Source organism: Rhinatrema bivittatum, chromosome 12 (assembly GCF_901001135.1).
Source record: "Rhinatrema bivittatum chromosome 12, aRhiBiv1.1, whole genome shotgun sequence".
NCBI classification, from domain to species: Eukaryota; Metazoa; Chordata; class Amphibia; order Gymnophiona; family Rhinatrematidae; genus Rhinatrema; species Rhinatrema bivittatum.
This window is the reverse complement of record NC_042626.1, coordinates 69,223,658-69,236,652: the sequence shown is the minus strand read 5'-3', so window position 1 is coordinate 69,236,652 and position 12,995 is coordinate 69,223,658. Positions and strand designations below refer to the sequence as shown.

Sequence of the window (12,995 nt, the reverse complement as noted above, 5' to 3'; positions counted from 1 at the left end):
TATTGAGGTTTTAATATAAGCCTCTGCTGAATCTCATTTACTTGCTAATCAGATTTCTGTGTATGGCTGGCTTCGTTTGAAATCTACCATAAAAATGTTTCAATTTTTCTTGCAAACAACAACAAGCAGATAGCCCTTCAATATAATCCAAAGAAAAGAAAGAGAGCACCAAAACCAAAATCTTATATGTCTTCAAAAACCAATTATAGAGCATTAAAGTGAAGATGGCATCAGAAGTAACCGGTGTAGCTGGTCATACATCCACCGCCTCTCGCCTCGCAATGGGCCACAAGCAGGATCAGTAATGAACACCCGCAGTCTCATTCGTTTGCCGGCTCAAAAATCATTTTTCTTACATTTCCAAACACCAATTACAAAGCACTCAAAACCCCGCATGAAATATAGCTCCCACCACTAATACATTTTTAATAAGAAAAACCACAATAAATCAATTGTCACGTGTTTTTCTGAAGCCTTCGAGATCGGTCATATAAAAGCAGAGCGTCCCTCGTCACTGGCCCATCATCACTCAAACCACCCGACATGAGCTTGTGTTTCGGCGGACGCCACCGCCTGCTTCAGGGATAACTATTCCATCACAAACAGTTATGGAATCCAATCTTAATGTCTGTATACGAAGTCACCAATCCGCTTCAAAATTGACCTCTAGATTCATAACAAAAAGCGATGGCAAAAAAGCTCATGCGGGGTTTTTGAGTGTTTTTTAATTGGTATTTGGAAATGTAAGAAAAATGATTTTTGAGCCGGCAAATGAATGAGACTGCGGGTGTTCGTTACTGATACTGCTTGTGGCCCATTGCGAGGCGAGAGGCGGTGGATGTATGACCAGCTACACTGGTTACTTCTGATGCCATCTCCACTTTAATGCTCTATAATTGGTTTTTGAAGACATATAGGGGCGGATTTTAAGAGCCCTACTCGCGTAAATCCGCCCAGATTTACGCGAGCAGGGCCCTGCGCGCCGGTAGGCCTATTTTACATAGGCCTACCGGCGCGCGCAGAGCCCCGGGACTCGCGTAAGTCCCGGGATTTTCCGAGGGGGGCGTGTCAGGGGTGGGCCCGATCCGCGCAGCGTTTTCGGGGCGGGACGTAGCATTTCGGGGGCGGGTCCGGGGGCGTGGTTACGGCCCGGGGTGGTCCGGGGGCGTGGCCGCGCCCTCCGGACCCACTCCCAGGTCGCATCCCGGTGCGCTAGCGGCCCACTGGCGCACGGGGATTTACGTCTCCCTCTGGGAGGCGTAAATCCCCCGACAAAGGTAAGGGGGAGGGTTTAGACAGGGCCGGGGGGGTGGGTTAGGTAGGGGAAGGGAGGGGAAGGTGAGGGGAGGGCAAAAGAAAGTTCCCTCTGAGGCCGCTCCGATTTCGGAGTGGCCTCGGAGGGAACGGAGGTAGGCTGCGCGGCTCGGCGCGCGCCGGCTATACGGAATCGGTAGCCTTGCGCACGCCGATCCAGGATTTTAGCGGATACGTGCGGCTACGCGCGTATCCGCTAAAATCCAGCGTACTTTTGTTTGCGCCTGATGCGCCAACAAAAGTACGCCAAATCGCGCTTTTTGAAAATCTACCCGATAAGATTTTGGTTTTTGTGCTCTTTTTCTTTTCTTTGGATTATATTGAAGGGCTATCTGCTTGTTGTTGTTTGCAAGAAAAACTGAAACATTTTTTTTGTAGATTTCCTTTAGAACCATTCAAACGAAGCCAGCAAATTAAGCAGGTCATACACAGAAATCTGATTAGCAAGTAAATGAGATTCAGCAGAGGCTTATATTAAAACCTCAATTTCCTCTCAGAGAACCAACATTTTTCAATCAGCTCTGCAAACCTGAACCCAAGTGCAAGACTGCAAAGGCACAACGTGTTAGGAGAGAGGGAGTAAGACAGATACGGGGCAGAAAGAAACAGAAAGTAAAGCAGAGAGACAAAGGAAAGCCAGAGACGAACAGTGACATGGAGAACGAAAGGAGTAGATAGGATTGAATTTATTTATTTAATGGCTTTTATATACCGACGAACGTTGGGAACATCTCATCGGTTTACAAAGAACAAAATTAGCAACAGGCTTTACAGGTAATGCATGAATAAAGGAGGAACAAACTTTACAGGTCACAAATAACTAAGGAGGAACAAAATTATCAATAGACTTTACAGGGAAAACTTAAATAAACTTGGTGGAGCAATAAATTCTTAAACGTTGAGGAGGCATATATACACAGGATTGCATGTAGGATATAGAGATAATGCTTATATATAAGTGATGTACAGGGATAAGATCGTAAGAGACAGGGGTAGTAGTGGAGAGAAATATACAAAGTGGTGATAGAGTGCGGGCGGTTAGGTGTAGGAGTGCTTGAAGAACCAAGTCTTGAGGTTTTGCCTGAATATTTTTGGGCAGGTTTCCTGGCGGAGAGAGGTTGGTAGTTTGTTCCAGAGGAAAGGACCTGCTAGGGAGAGGGCCCTTTCATTTGTGGCACGAAGCTTAGTAAGCTTGGGTGAGGGGGTATGTAGTGTGGCCAGGTATTGTTTTCTAGTGGGTCTATTATTGTTGTGAAAGGTGAAATGCTCTTTAAACCAGTGCATGTTCTGGTTGTGAAGGAATTTGTGAATTAGAGTGAGAGCTTTGAAGGTAATTCAAAGAAAACACACATACTCAATGACTTCCTATCCGCCTCTAAACCAGATATCTGTGCCATCACAGAAACTTGGTTAAAACCAACTGACACAACTCTAATCAACCAGCTTCCCACCCAGACCTATGACATACTGTCCATACCCAGATGCAAAAAAAGAGGAGGAGGCCTCCTCTTAGCAACAAAAAAATCACTAGGTCTGACATTGCAGACATCCAATACCATAGCCAATATGGAATTCGCTTTATTCAACTCTAAACATCTGACCATCGCCCTAATCTATGCTCCTCCTGGTCTTTTGGAATCAGACCCTTCCCCAATCATAGAACTTACAGCAAAACACTTAAACTCAGGAAAACCGGCCATCTTGATGGGAGACTTCAACCTCCACGTGGATGTCCAACCTCAGTCCTCCAACTGCAAAACCCCTCTCTCCTCCCTCTACCATATGGGTTTCAGACAAATTGTGACAGAACCTACCCACAAAGCTGGTCACACCTTAGACCTGATCTTTATAAACGAAGGTCTTTCATCCCACTCCACCCCAACCAGCCTTGCGGTACCTTGGACCGACCACCGAGTCATATCATCAATGTTAGAGATCAAGAAGCCTCTTCCCCTAATAACTCAAACAATCAACATATCAGTCAGGAAACAATGCTCAGGAGATCAACTAAGTAAACACCTAGCAAAAGAACTAATAAATCTGGACCTCACTGACGCTAACTCAGCAACCTCATCTTGGCTCAACATCACCTACAAGGTGGCAGATCAAGTGTGTCCCTTGACAACAAAGTCCATCAACCTGGATAAAGACAACAGGAAACCTTGGTTTACCACAGAGTTGAAGTCCCGTAAACACGAGCTTAGAAACAAAGAAAGCCAATGGCGTCAAAGCCCATCTACGACAACCCTCCTCAACTACAAGTCATGCCTCAATACCTACAGAAACGAAATCAACAAAACAAAAAGAGAATTTTTCTCCAAAAAGATACACCATTTCTCATTTGATTCAAGAGCCCTCTTCTCTTATGTTTCAGCCCTCACTAAACCCCCCGGACCAAACATCCCAGACGACCAAGCTCAAAAAAAAGCCAGTGAACTTGCCGACTTTTTCGACAACAAAATCACAGCACTCGTAGCCCCCCTCAAAGGACTAACGCCATTCACAAGCCTCGCAAACAACCACAACCAGCAATCAACTACATCAACCGCTTTTCAACCCATCACACACACAGCTGTCCTTGAATCTCTTGAACCCACGTCCACCTTAGAAATAGCGAATATCCTAAAGAAGATAAAACCGTCCTCTCACCCCTTAGACCATATACCATCAAACCTGCTGAGTTCAATCTATGACATCATTGCCAAGCCAGTTGCCAATATCATTAACTGCTCCCTCGCCCAAGGCCAAGTTCCGGACCAACTCAAGTCAGCACTGCTCAAACCTCTCCTCAAAAAACCCAACCTTCCCACCACAGATCCGGCCAACTACAGACCTATAGCTAACCTCCCCATGCTAGCTAAAATTATGGAGAAAGTTGTCAACAGACAACTTGCTGAATTCCTTGAAGAGAACAATATCCTCACCAATAATCAATATGGATTCCGAAAGAAAAAAAGCACCGAATCCTTATTAGCCACACTAGCGGACACCATCATCTTCAATCTCGAAAAAGGCCAACCTTGTCTCCTCGCGCTCCTGGATCTTTCCTCAGCTTTCGACACCGTGAACCACCCTAACCTACTACAACAACTGACATATATCGGCATCACTGGAGCAGCTTTTAACTGGTTTAAATCCTTCTTAGAGAACAGATCATACAAAGTTAAGATAAACAATAAGGAATCTCACCCCATCCAAGCCAAGATGGGGGTACCACAAGGATCATCACTCTCCCCCACCCTCTTCAACATCTACCTTCTCCCACTCTGTCATCTGCTTACTAACCTCAAACTCACCCATTTCCTATACGCAGATGACATACAAATTCTCATACCTATCACAGAGACCATACACAAAACCATGGATCATTGGAAAAAATGCCTCTCATCCATCAACGATCTTCTAACCAGCCTCAACCTCGTTCTAAACACCAAAAAAACGGAAATCCTCATAATAGCACCAGATAAATCTGCCCCGCCAACATCCAGCAACCCTCCAGACGCCTCAGGATACTCCACAGCACCTCAAGTCAGAGATCTGGGAGTACTACTAGACAACAGACTCAGCCTCAACAAATTCATAAATAACACCACAAAAGAATGCTTCTTTAAATTACAAGTGCTGAAGAAACTAAAGCCCCTTCTACTCTATAGGGACTTCCGCACAGTACTCCAGGCCATCATTCTCACTAAAGTAGATTACTGTAATTCACTCCTGCAAGGCCTTCCAGCATACACTACCAAACCACTCCAGATGGTACTGAATGCCACTGCAAGAATACTTACCAATGCCAAAAAAAGGGACCATATCACCCCGATCTTCCAGCATCTCCACTGGCTTCCCATCAAATATAGGATTCAGTTCAAGACCTGCATGATGATTCACAAGGCCCTTCACAACATCTCCCCACTCAACCTAACTTTCCAGCTTCAACTACACTCTTCTAACAAACCAACCAGAACGGCATACCAGAATAGAATGATCACACAACCTGCAAAATCTACCCTGAGAAAACGTGCTCTATCCACAGCGGGCCCGTCTCTCTGGAACTCACTACCACCAGACCTCCGTCTTGAACCATGCCACATTACTTTCAAGGCGAAACTCAAAACTTGGCTATTCCATCAAGCTTTCCCAGAGAGCTAATAGCAATAAGAACAAACATCCAGCCTTGCCTTGCAGCAATGTAATGTTCATCTTGCTTCAGTTACATGTACCAAGTTATTTCCTAAGTTTATTTCAGTTGTTTTAAATTAGATTGTACTTTATTATAGTTTATTCGATATGTTCCATGTTCCATTTATGTTCCATGTAAACCGCCTTCCCGGCGATAGTTTTCTCTGTTAATTGTGAACCGGAGTGATATGTATTGTATACAGGAACTTCCGGTATATAAAAACCTAAAAATAAATAAATAAATAAATTCTCGATGCTACGGGTAACCAATGCAGATGTTTGAGTACTGGGGTTAAGACAGATACGGGGCAGAAAGAAACAGAAAGTAAAGCAGAGAGACAAAGGAAAGCCAGAGACGAACAGTGACATGGAGAAAGAAAGGAGTAGATAGGATTGAATGATAGAGAAGGGAAAGAAAGTATCAGACAGAAAATGGGTCGAGAGAGAGAAGAACGCAACAAGACTCTATGGCAGAGCTTTCCAAACTGTGTGTCGGGACACGTTAGTGTGTCGCCTGCAGTGTGCAGGTGTGTTGCGCAAACGTAGCACATTAAAACCCGGTCCACATAGCCACTCCTCTCCAGGTCACGCGCAGGTGATGGCACGTGATGCCGCGCCGTCAAATCCAACGCAAGTTTGGGTTTTTTTTACTAGCAATTCGCTTTTTTTTTTTTCATTTCACGGGTTGCTTATTATTGGGCGATTTTTGCTGTCAATCACGTTTTTTTGGGCTTGGTGGGTAGGACTTTAGACCAGCTGTCCCTGTCATTGGCTGCTGCTGCTGATGAGTATTGCAAGCAACAGTGTCTGGTGATCATGGAAGGTGTTATGCACCACGGCAGGCTTGAACCCTGAAGGGAGTGAAGCACTGAACTGGCAACAATCAAAAAGAAGAGGTACATGAGTGTGGGAGCCAGACATGTGCTGGGGGGGGGGGGGAGATATGAGTGTGTGGGGGACAGAAACGTACTTGGGGGGGGGGGGGGGGAGAGAGATGAGTGTGTAGGGGACAGACATTGTTACTCCTAAATTATAACAATAACATTAATCTTGGAAAATTATATATTTTTAATATAAATGAAAGGTTTTCATGAGATAGGTTGTGTTGTGAAACATTTTATTTATGTATATATTTAAGGAAACATACATACATTGTCAAAATATGTTTCGTTTGTTTAACCTTTAACTTCTGGTTTGCTAGTAGACTGAATTACTGTGTCTTGAAATTATGTTTGTCTAAAAAGTGTGTCACCAACATGAAAAGTTTGGAAAGCTCTGCTCTATGGAGACAGAGGAAGGAAAACGCCTGTTAGTTCTTGTACAGAAATACCCCAGACTTTTTAATGCAGAATCTGCCATTATTAAATACGCTCACAGTTGTAAGAGTCTTGGCTCTGGCATCCTTCAGGTGCTAGGATTACACAGACCTCAGCGCATGGCCCGCACGCGGAGGACCCATCTCACACTCACCTCATGTCTCTGTGTCAGGGGGAGGTTGGAGGGACCCAGTGTCCGGATGGAGCTGATGATTTTCTTCAGCTGAGGGTCACTGAAATTTTGCCAGATGGGGTCAAAGAGTTCCTTGGCTTTCTGGCCCCACACCTCTGCATACTCCTGCTCCTCTAGAGATGCATTGATCTGAAAGAAGGAGGAGTCGTCACTGAAGGAGGACTGTTTGACCTCAGGACTGCCCAAAGCAGATTGTGATTAGTAAAACACCCCAGAGAGCCAGCGAGCAATGCTGCAGGCATCCAAGCTGTGCAGTTATCAGTTTAATCATTTTCACTTTTCGCACATCTTATTAGTGCCTTCAGCCTAGAGCAGTTAGATGGTAACTTTAGAACAAGCGCGCGGGTGCCCATGGACATGCGAGCGAACAATCTGCTGGATTTTTAAATCCTGCGCACAGTTGCGTGTGTATGTGTGCTCCTAATTTTAAGCCATTACTCGAGCAAACTTACTTCCCACATCTTCCTTAGGACTTTGTCGTCTCTAACACACGCAGGTAAGCAGATTTTAAACCATGCTCGCGTGAAGGACATTCCCAGTTTTACCACTTAGTCCACCAGTTTGCCCAGTCTGTCTCGAGGTCATCCAGACCCCTCTGGTTCTTCAGCCTACACTCCCCCTAGTTGACCCAGACCCTTCACCCTGTCGATTTAGGCCTAAATAGAGATTTATGCAGACTTACATCTTATCAAGCACGGAAGTAAACATGTGTGGCCCAATAGCCTGCCGCGTACTGCAGCCACCGGATTTAAAATACGGATTTATGCACCTAACTCTTGGACCCGCCCTGGAGCGCCTCGGACATGCCCCAACTTCACTTCTTTGTATTTTTAGCTCACGCACATGCATATAAACACATAATTTGCGGCTTTTAAAATACACGTTGCTCACATGTGGCCTATATATTCGTGTATATGGGCCTTTTAACATGAGCAATGCTATTAAAATTCACTCCTTAGTGAGCAGCAGGGTAAGTGGCATCAGCTGAGGCCCTCTGATCCTGCCCATTGGTCATTAACTGCCCCTCCCCCCCCCCCCCCCAAAATACAGTCGTCTCTGTTTGTGAATGCTGTCTCCCCATAATAGAAATGTATTTATTTAAAAGTGTTTATGACCTGCAGTAATCCAGCATTCAAAGTGGGGAACAGCACTACATTCATAAAATGATATAAAAACAAACTAATGCTGCCATCCAAGCAGATCAGTTCTTGAGCACAGCTGGGTGGAGAATCAAAAATGTACAAAAATATAATATAATGGTTTAAAATACAATTATATTTAGTGCTACTTGAATTAAGATGTGTCACATGGTGACCACTAGTCCTTGCTGCCCCTTTCATTGGGCCAATCAGAATGCAAGATTTCCCTCCCTATGTTACTCACATCATGTGCTGCCCCCCCCCCCCCCCCCTCTTCCTTGGGTGAACGCGTGGCTGTGGCTAGCCGCTTCCGACGCATGTTGCCCTGTTCCGGGACTCCACATGGCGGCGGGGACGCAGCCGACCGCCATGTTTCCTCTGGGCCTTCCTAGGAGCGTGCACTACTTGGCCCTCTTTTAAGGATGCTAGGGTGGGAACCTCAGGGGCGTCTCCTCCTGCTGACATCACTAGCCCTGGACTCTTAAGCACCACTGGGGCCTGGCTCTAATCGACTTGGCAACGAGTTCCTTCATTGCTGATTCCTGCTGCTCTCTCCTCGGACTGTGGTTCCCGTATCCTGCACTTCCTAGCATGAGACACTCTTTGGGTACTCGCTCCTCAGGGGCTCACTCCTGTCTCTGGCTATCTGCTCCTCGGAAGGCCCTGTGCCTCGGAAGCCTTGCCTGCCAACTTCCCCGCTCCTCGGGTTCATTTCTTGGAGACTCAGCGTTGGTGTATCCCTCTCTGCGGGCGGAGAGTGCTTCTTGGAGACTCAGCGTTGGTGTACCCCTCTCTGCGGGCGGAGAGTGCTTCTTGGAGACTCAGCGTTGGTGTACCCCTCTCTGCGGGCGGTGTACCCCTCTGTGCCGCGCTCCCCCACTCCTCGGGGCAACGCCTGGTGATGTTCAGTGACTGTGCCACGCTTCCCCGCTTCTCGAGGCAGTGCCCTGCTTCACTTCAGAGACTGTGCTCACACTTCCCTGCTCCTCTGTGTAGCGTCTACGTGCATTGCCAGAGACCCCTTGGGCTTCCCCACTCCTCGGGTAAGCCTACGTCATTTCTCCCGTGCTGACTCACCACGTGGCGCTGCCCCTTGGGGTTGTTCCCTCAGCACTCCACCACAGGGAGTCTCTACTCTGGCATTTGCATCCACACCCCAGTGTCTCTCTCTCTCTCTCTCTCTCTGTACTCCCTGGGCTGTGTCATCTGCCGCTACAGACCTCGCCTCCTGATGGTGAGGCCCAGTAGGGCTCCTCCCCATGGGTGGTATCAACTCTCACCTCGGGCCAAGGGTCCACTAACTCATGGATCCTAACACCCTATGCTGGATACTAATCAAAACTGTTTGGTACAGCTAGAATCGAAATTGCAACTCTTTGGAGAAAAAAGCAGGCACCTGTAATGAACAAAGTTTTACTAATGTTGGTTAGAGTGAGTACAATGAATAAACTGACAGCCACTAAACGACACAACTTGTAGAAGTTCTACCATATCTGGAATCCTTACTTACTTAAACAAGCTAATCTATAACTATGCACTCAGGCACCAGACAAGGGGTAATATGATCTTATCCTTCCCCACCCAGCACCCTACACTGTTTAGCTATAAGCTGCACTGTTGACAAATCATTTATGTTTGATACTGTTAGTTTCCTTTCTCTATTGACATTGAGAGCAAAGGGTTCTACCTTGTATAAACTGAACTGACTTCTTTTACTTTCTGTTTGTTGGAGTGCCTTCATACTTTGTTGTTTGGAAGTCAATAAAAAGATAATTATAAAAAAAAAAATATATATATATTTTACTTTATTAGTTTTAAATGTCCCCTGGTCTTTGTACTTTTTGAAAGAGTAAACAACTGATTAATGTTTACTCGTTCCATTCCACTCATTATTTTATAGACCTCTATTATAACTCCCCTTAGCTTCTCCAAGCTGAAGAGTCCTAACCTCTTTAGCCTTTCTTCATAGAGGAATTGTTCCATCCCCTTTATCATCTTCATCACCCTTCCCTTTTCTAATTCTGCTATATCTTTCTGGAGAAGTGGTGACCAGAACTGCACACAATACTCAAGATGAGGTCGCACCATTGAATGACACAGAGGCGTTATGATATTCTCTGTTTTATTCTCCATTCCAATGTTAAATAGTCACGTGAGGCTACTGCATCCATAGCAGCCTGTTCACCAGCCTTCTGGGTCTGGACTATTTATTCATGATTTCTCCAAATTGCATTTACTAGCCACTATTAATAAATAAGTTAATTAATTAATTTATGAAATTCTTATAACCTGCATATTCCAGAACAGTTCACAGTGGCCTAATTAAATGTTAAAAATACAACTTAAAAAACATACAAAGAGATCAGCAAAGAACAAGAAAAGCCATAGCAAAGAAAGAAAGAGGAAAACCTCTCCTCGCAGAAGGGCACATGAGCTTGGGGCCACCTGCAAAGTCCCTGTCCTTCAAAGTCTCTCTAGCCCATGCAATGATCCCACTTTGCAGGAGGTCTATAAGCCAGCTAAGTACTGTTGACTTCCTTCTTCCACCACACAAATATAATCAAAGCAAATCCTGTGCAGGAAGCTTTGTTTATTCCAGGGGAGTCCAGATTGCAGGAAAGCAGAGGCAGCCAGGACCTGTGGTGTGGACATGGGAGTGGAGGGAGAGCTGTGTAAACAAGCTGGATAAAATATTTAATTTAAGACCTTTCTCCCTTGTTCTAGTCTAAATGACAAACATAGACACATGAGTCAGGGAAAAACAGCCCATCGTTCCCTGGCAGGATTAGAGTTTATACCTTTATTATGCTCAAGCAGAGATTGAGCATAAACTCAACCAAGTAAACAAATGAGCTTTTCTCTGCGCCATTGAGCGAAAGAGAGGGATGACTTTGGGAACTTATCATACATTATTTTATTTGTTCACAAAAGTGAAAGCGCACATAGAAAACTGGGTCACGATTTTGGAAGGGCAGAGTAGGCCTCTAGGTCCTGAAGAATAAAGAACTTGAAGGTGGGGCCTGAGTTGACTTGCAGACATGGTGTTCTACCACGTTCTATTGGTTATTTTTATGTTGGTCCAAGAAAAAAATATCACTAGCTCCAAAGTTTCGAGATTTCGGTTTAAACGTACCCAGCAGTTTTAACACTGAAATGTAAATTAGCAAGGTCCAACATGTCAACATTCTATAAATATTACACTCCTAGGCATCTGGACTTTTATTCAGGAAACACTGTAAAATCCACCTCATGTTCAAAACTCTAGCTCAGTGGTCCCCAAACCTGTCCTGGAGGGCCACCAGCCAGTCGGGTTTTTGGGATATCCTCAATGAATATGCATGAGAGAATTTCTCTCATGCATATTCATTGAGGATATCCCAAAAACCCGACTGGCTGGTGGCCCTCCAGGACAGGTGATGTGAAATTACACAATATCACAAAATAAAGGAAAGAATAACATGGAAAACTCCTGTTAAACTGAATTGCCACTCAGTATGCAATTGTGAAATGTGGTGTGATACATTCCCAGCTAAACAACTTCTCAGTGTAAAGTTATTTTTAGTACTTTTCAATTCCTGTTAAAAAAAAAAAAAAGTGCTTATGGGCTGGTTCAATCCAGTTGTCTGTCTGTCTGTCCAACTGGAGATGCATTGATTTTCGAGAAAATGTATCGATTAGGTCCACATTTAGGGGTGGGAGGAGGAAGGTGGAGCATGGACTTGTCACACCGCCCTATTGAAATGACCTTGTTCTGAGAGGGTAGAAGATTCATGCACAAGCATAGTTTTCACATCCTCCGTTGCTGCTCTGGTGTGGGGCTTGGTGAATTCCCTCCCAGCTGGCGTGGAAGCCAGAAGCAAAAACTCTATTTTCTTTCAAAAGGTGACCTTTTGACCTTTCCATGCCACTTTTGACCAGCATACGTTGTCTGGGTTGGGCAGGTCCACAAGCTTGCAAACCCAGTGAGCCAAAGCCCTCAACACAGCCAGTTCCCAGCTCTCATCTGTTGTTTGATAGACTTCATCTGTGACAAGGCTAACTACACCATACTGCATACGCTGCCTCATCCACAGTCTGGAGGGCTCCAGAAATTTTATAAAAATAATAAGGTACTGTCCAGCCACTTCATACATCAAACACTTACTTCCTGTTTTCTTTCCTACCAACTGGAGGCCTTCTTTTAATGCTTTGATGGATTGTTTTTTGTATTTATTTTGTAAATGCAGCTGCTGACCACTCAAGCCAGCCTCTCGCATACACCTCCGGTGTGAATTTTGTTATTTTCTGCTCTTAAGTGCCCTACTGGGTGCCATGAAGAGAACAATTGCTTTGGGGGCTATACAGAAAAATCCAATTTACTTTTAGTAGCAGGAAGATCTGGCAGCTCTACAATGAAATATGATCTTCTTTCCAGCATCAGCTGCGCTTTGGGGTTTGTTAATTTCATAGGCCCAGGTTGGAGATGACTTTATCGCCTCGGTCAGTCCTTATAAAGAGAGAATGCAGGCTTGAGCTACTCTTTATAACTCCAAACGTTGGAGGCCCTTCCTATTAACCTTTACCTTATAATTCTGACAGATCTTGAGCTGTGGTTCCTGATTTGGAAATGTGTGGATTTCTTTATAAACATTCTGTACCTCATGCTACCCAGATTGAACAACAGTTTCATGTACGTTCAGCAAACTTCAATATTTTTACTTTGAAGTGATGGCGTTATATTGCAGTAAATTACTTTTGTCATCACTGCTCACATTCCTGACATCTCACCATGCAATGGAGTCTCAGTTCTTCCTCCCATCACTGACCTCGCACTACGATCAAGCAAGGTTTAATGATCTTATTATCAGAGCTCTAATT

General features: G+C 44.8%; 1 protein-coding gene across 2 annotated transcripts in view; it reads right to left on the bottom strand.

Moving 5' to 3' along the window:
- ACE (angiotensin I converting enzyme) overlaps positions 1-12,995 on the bottom strand; it is a 79,373-nt gene that overhangs the window by 48,930 nt on the left and 17,448 nt on the right. For both annotated transcript variants that reach the window (XM_029573561.1, XM_029573562.1), the window contains exon 2: positions 6,961-7,128. In XM_029573561.1, the coding sequence (XP_029429421.1) occupies positions 6,961-7,128 (168 nt within the window). The remainder of the gene's footprint in view (positions 1-6,960; positions 7,129-12,995) is intronic.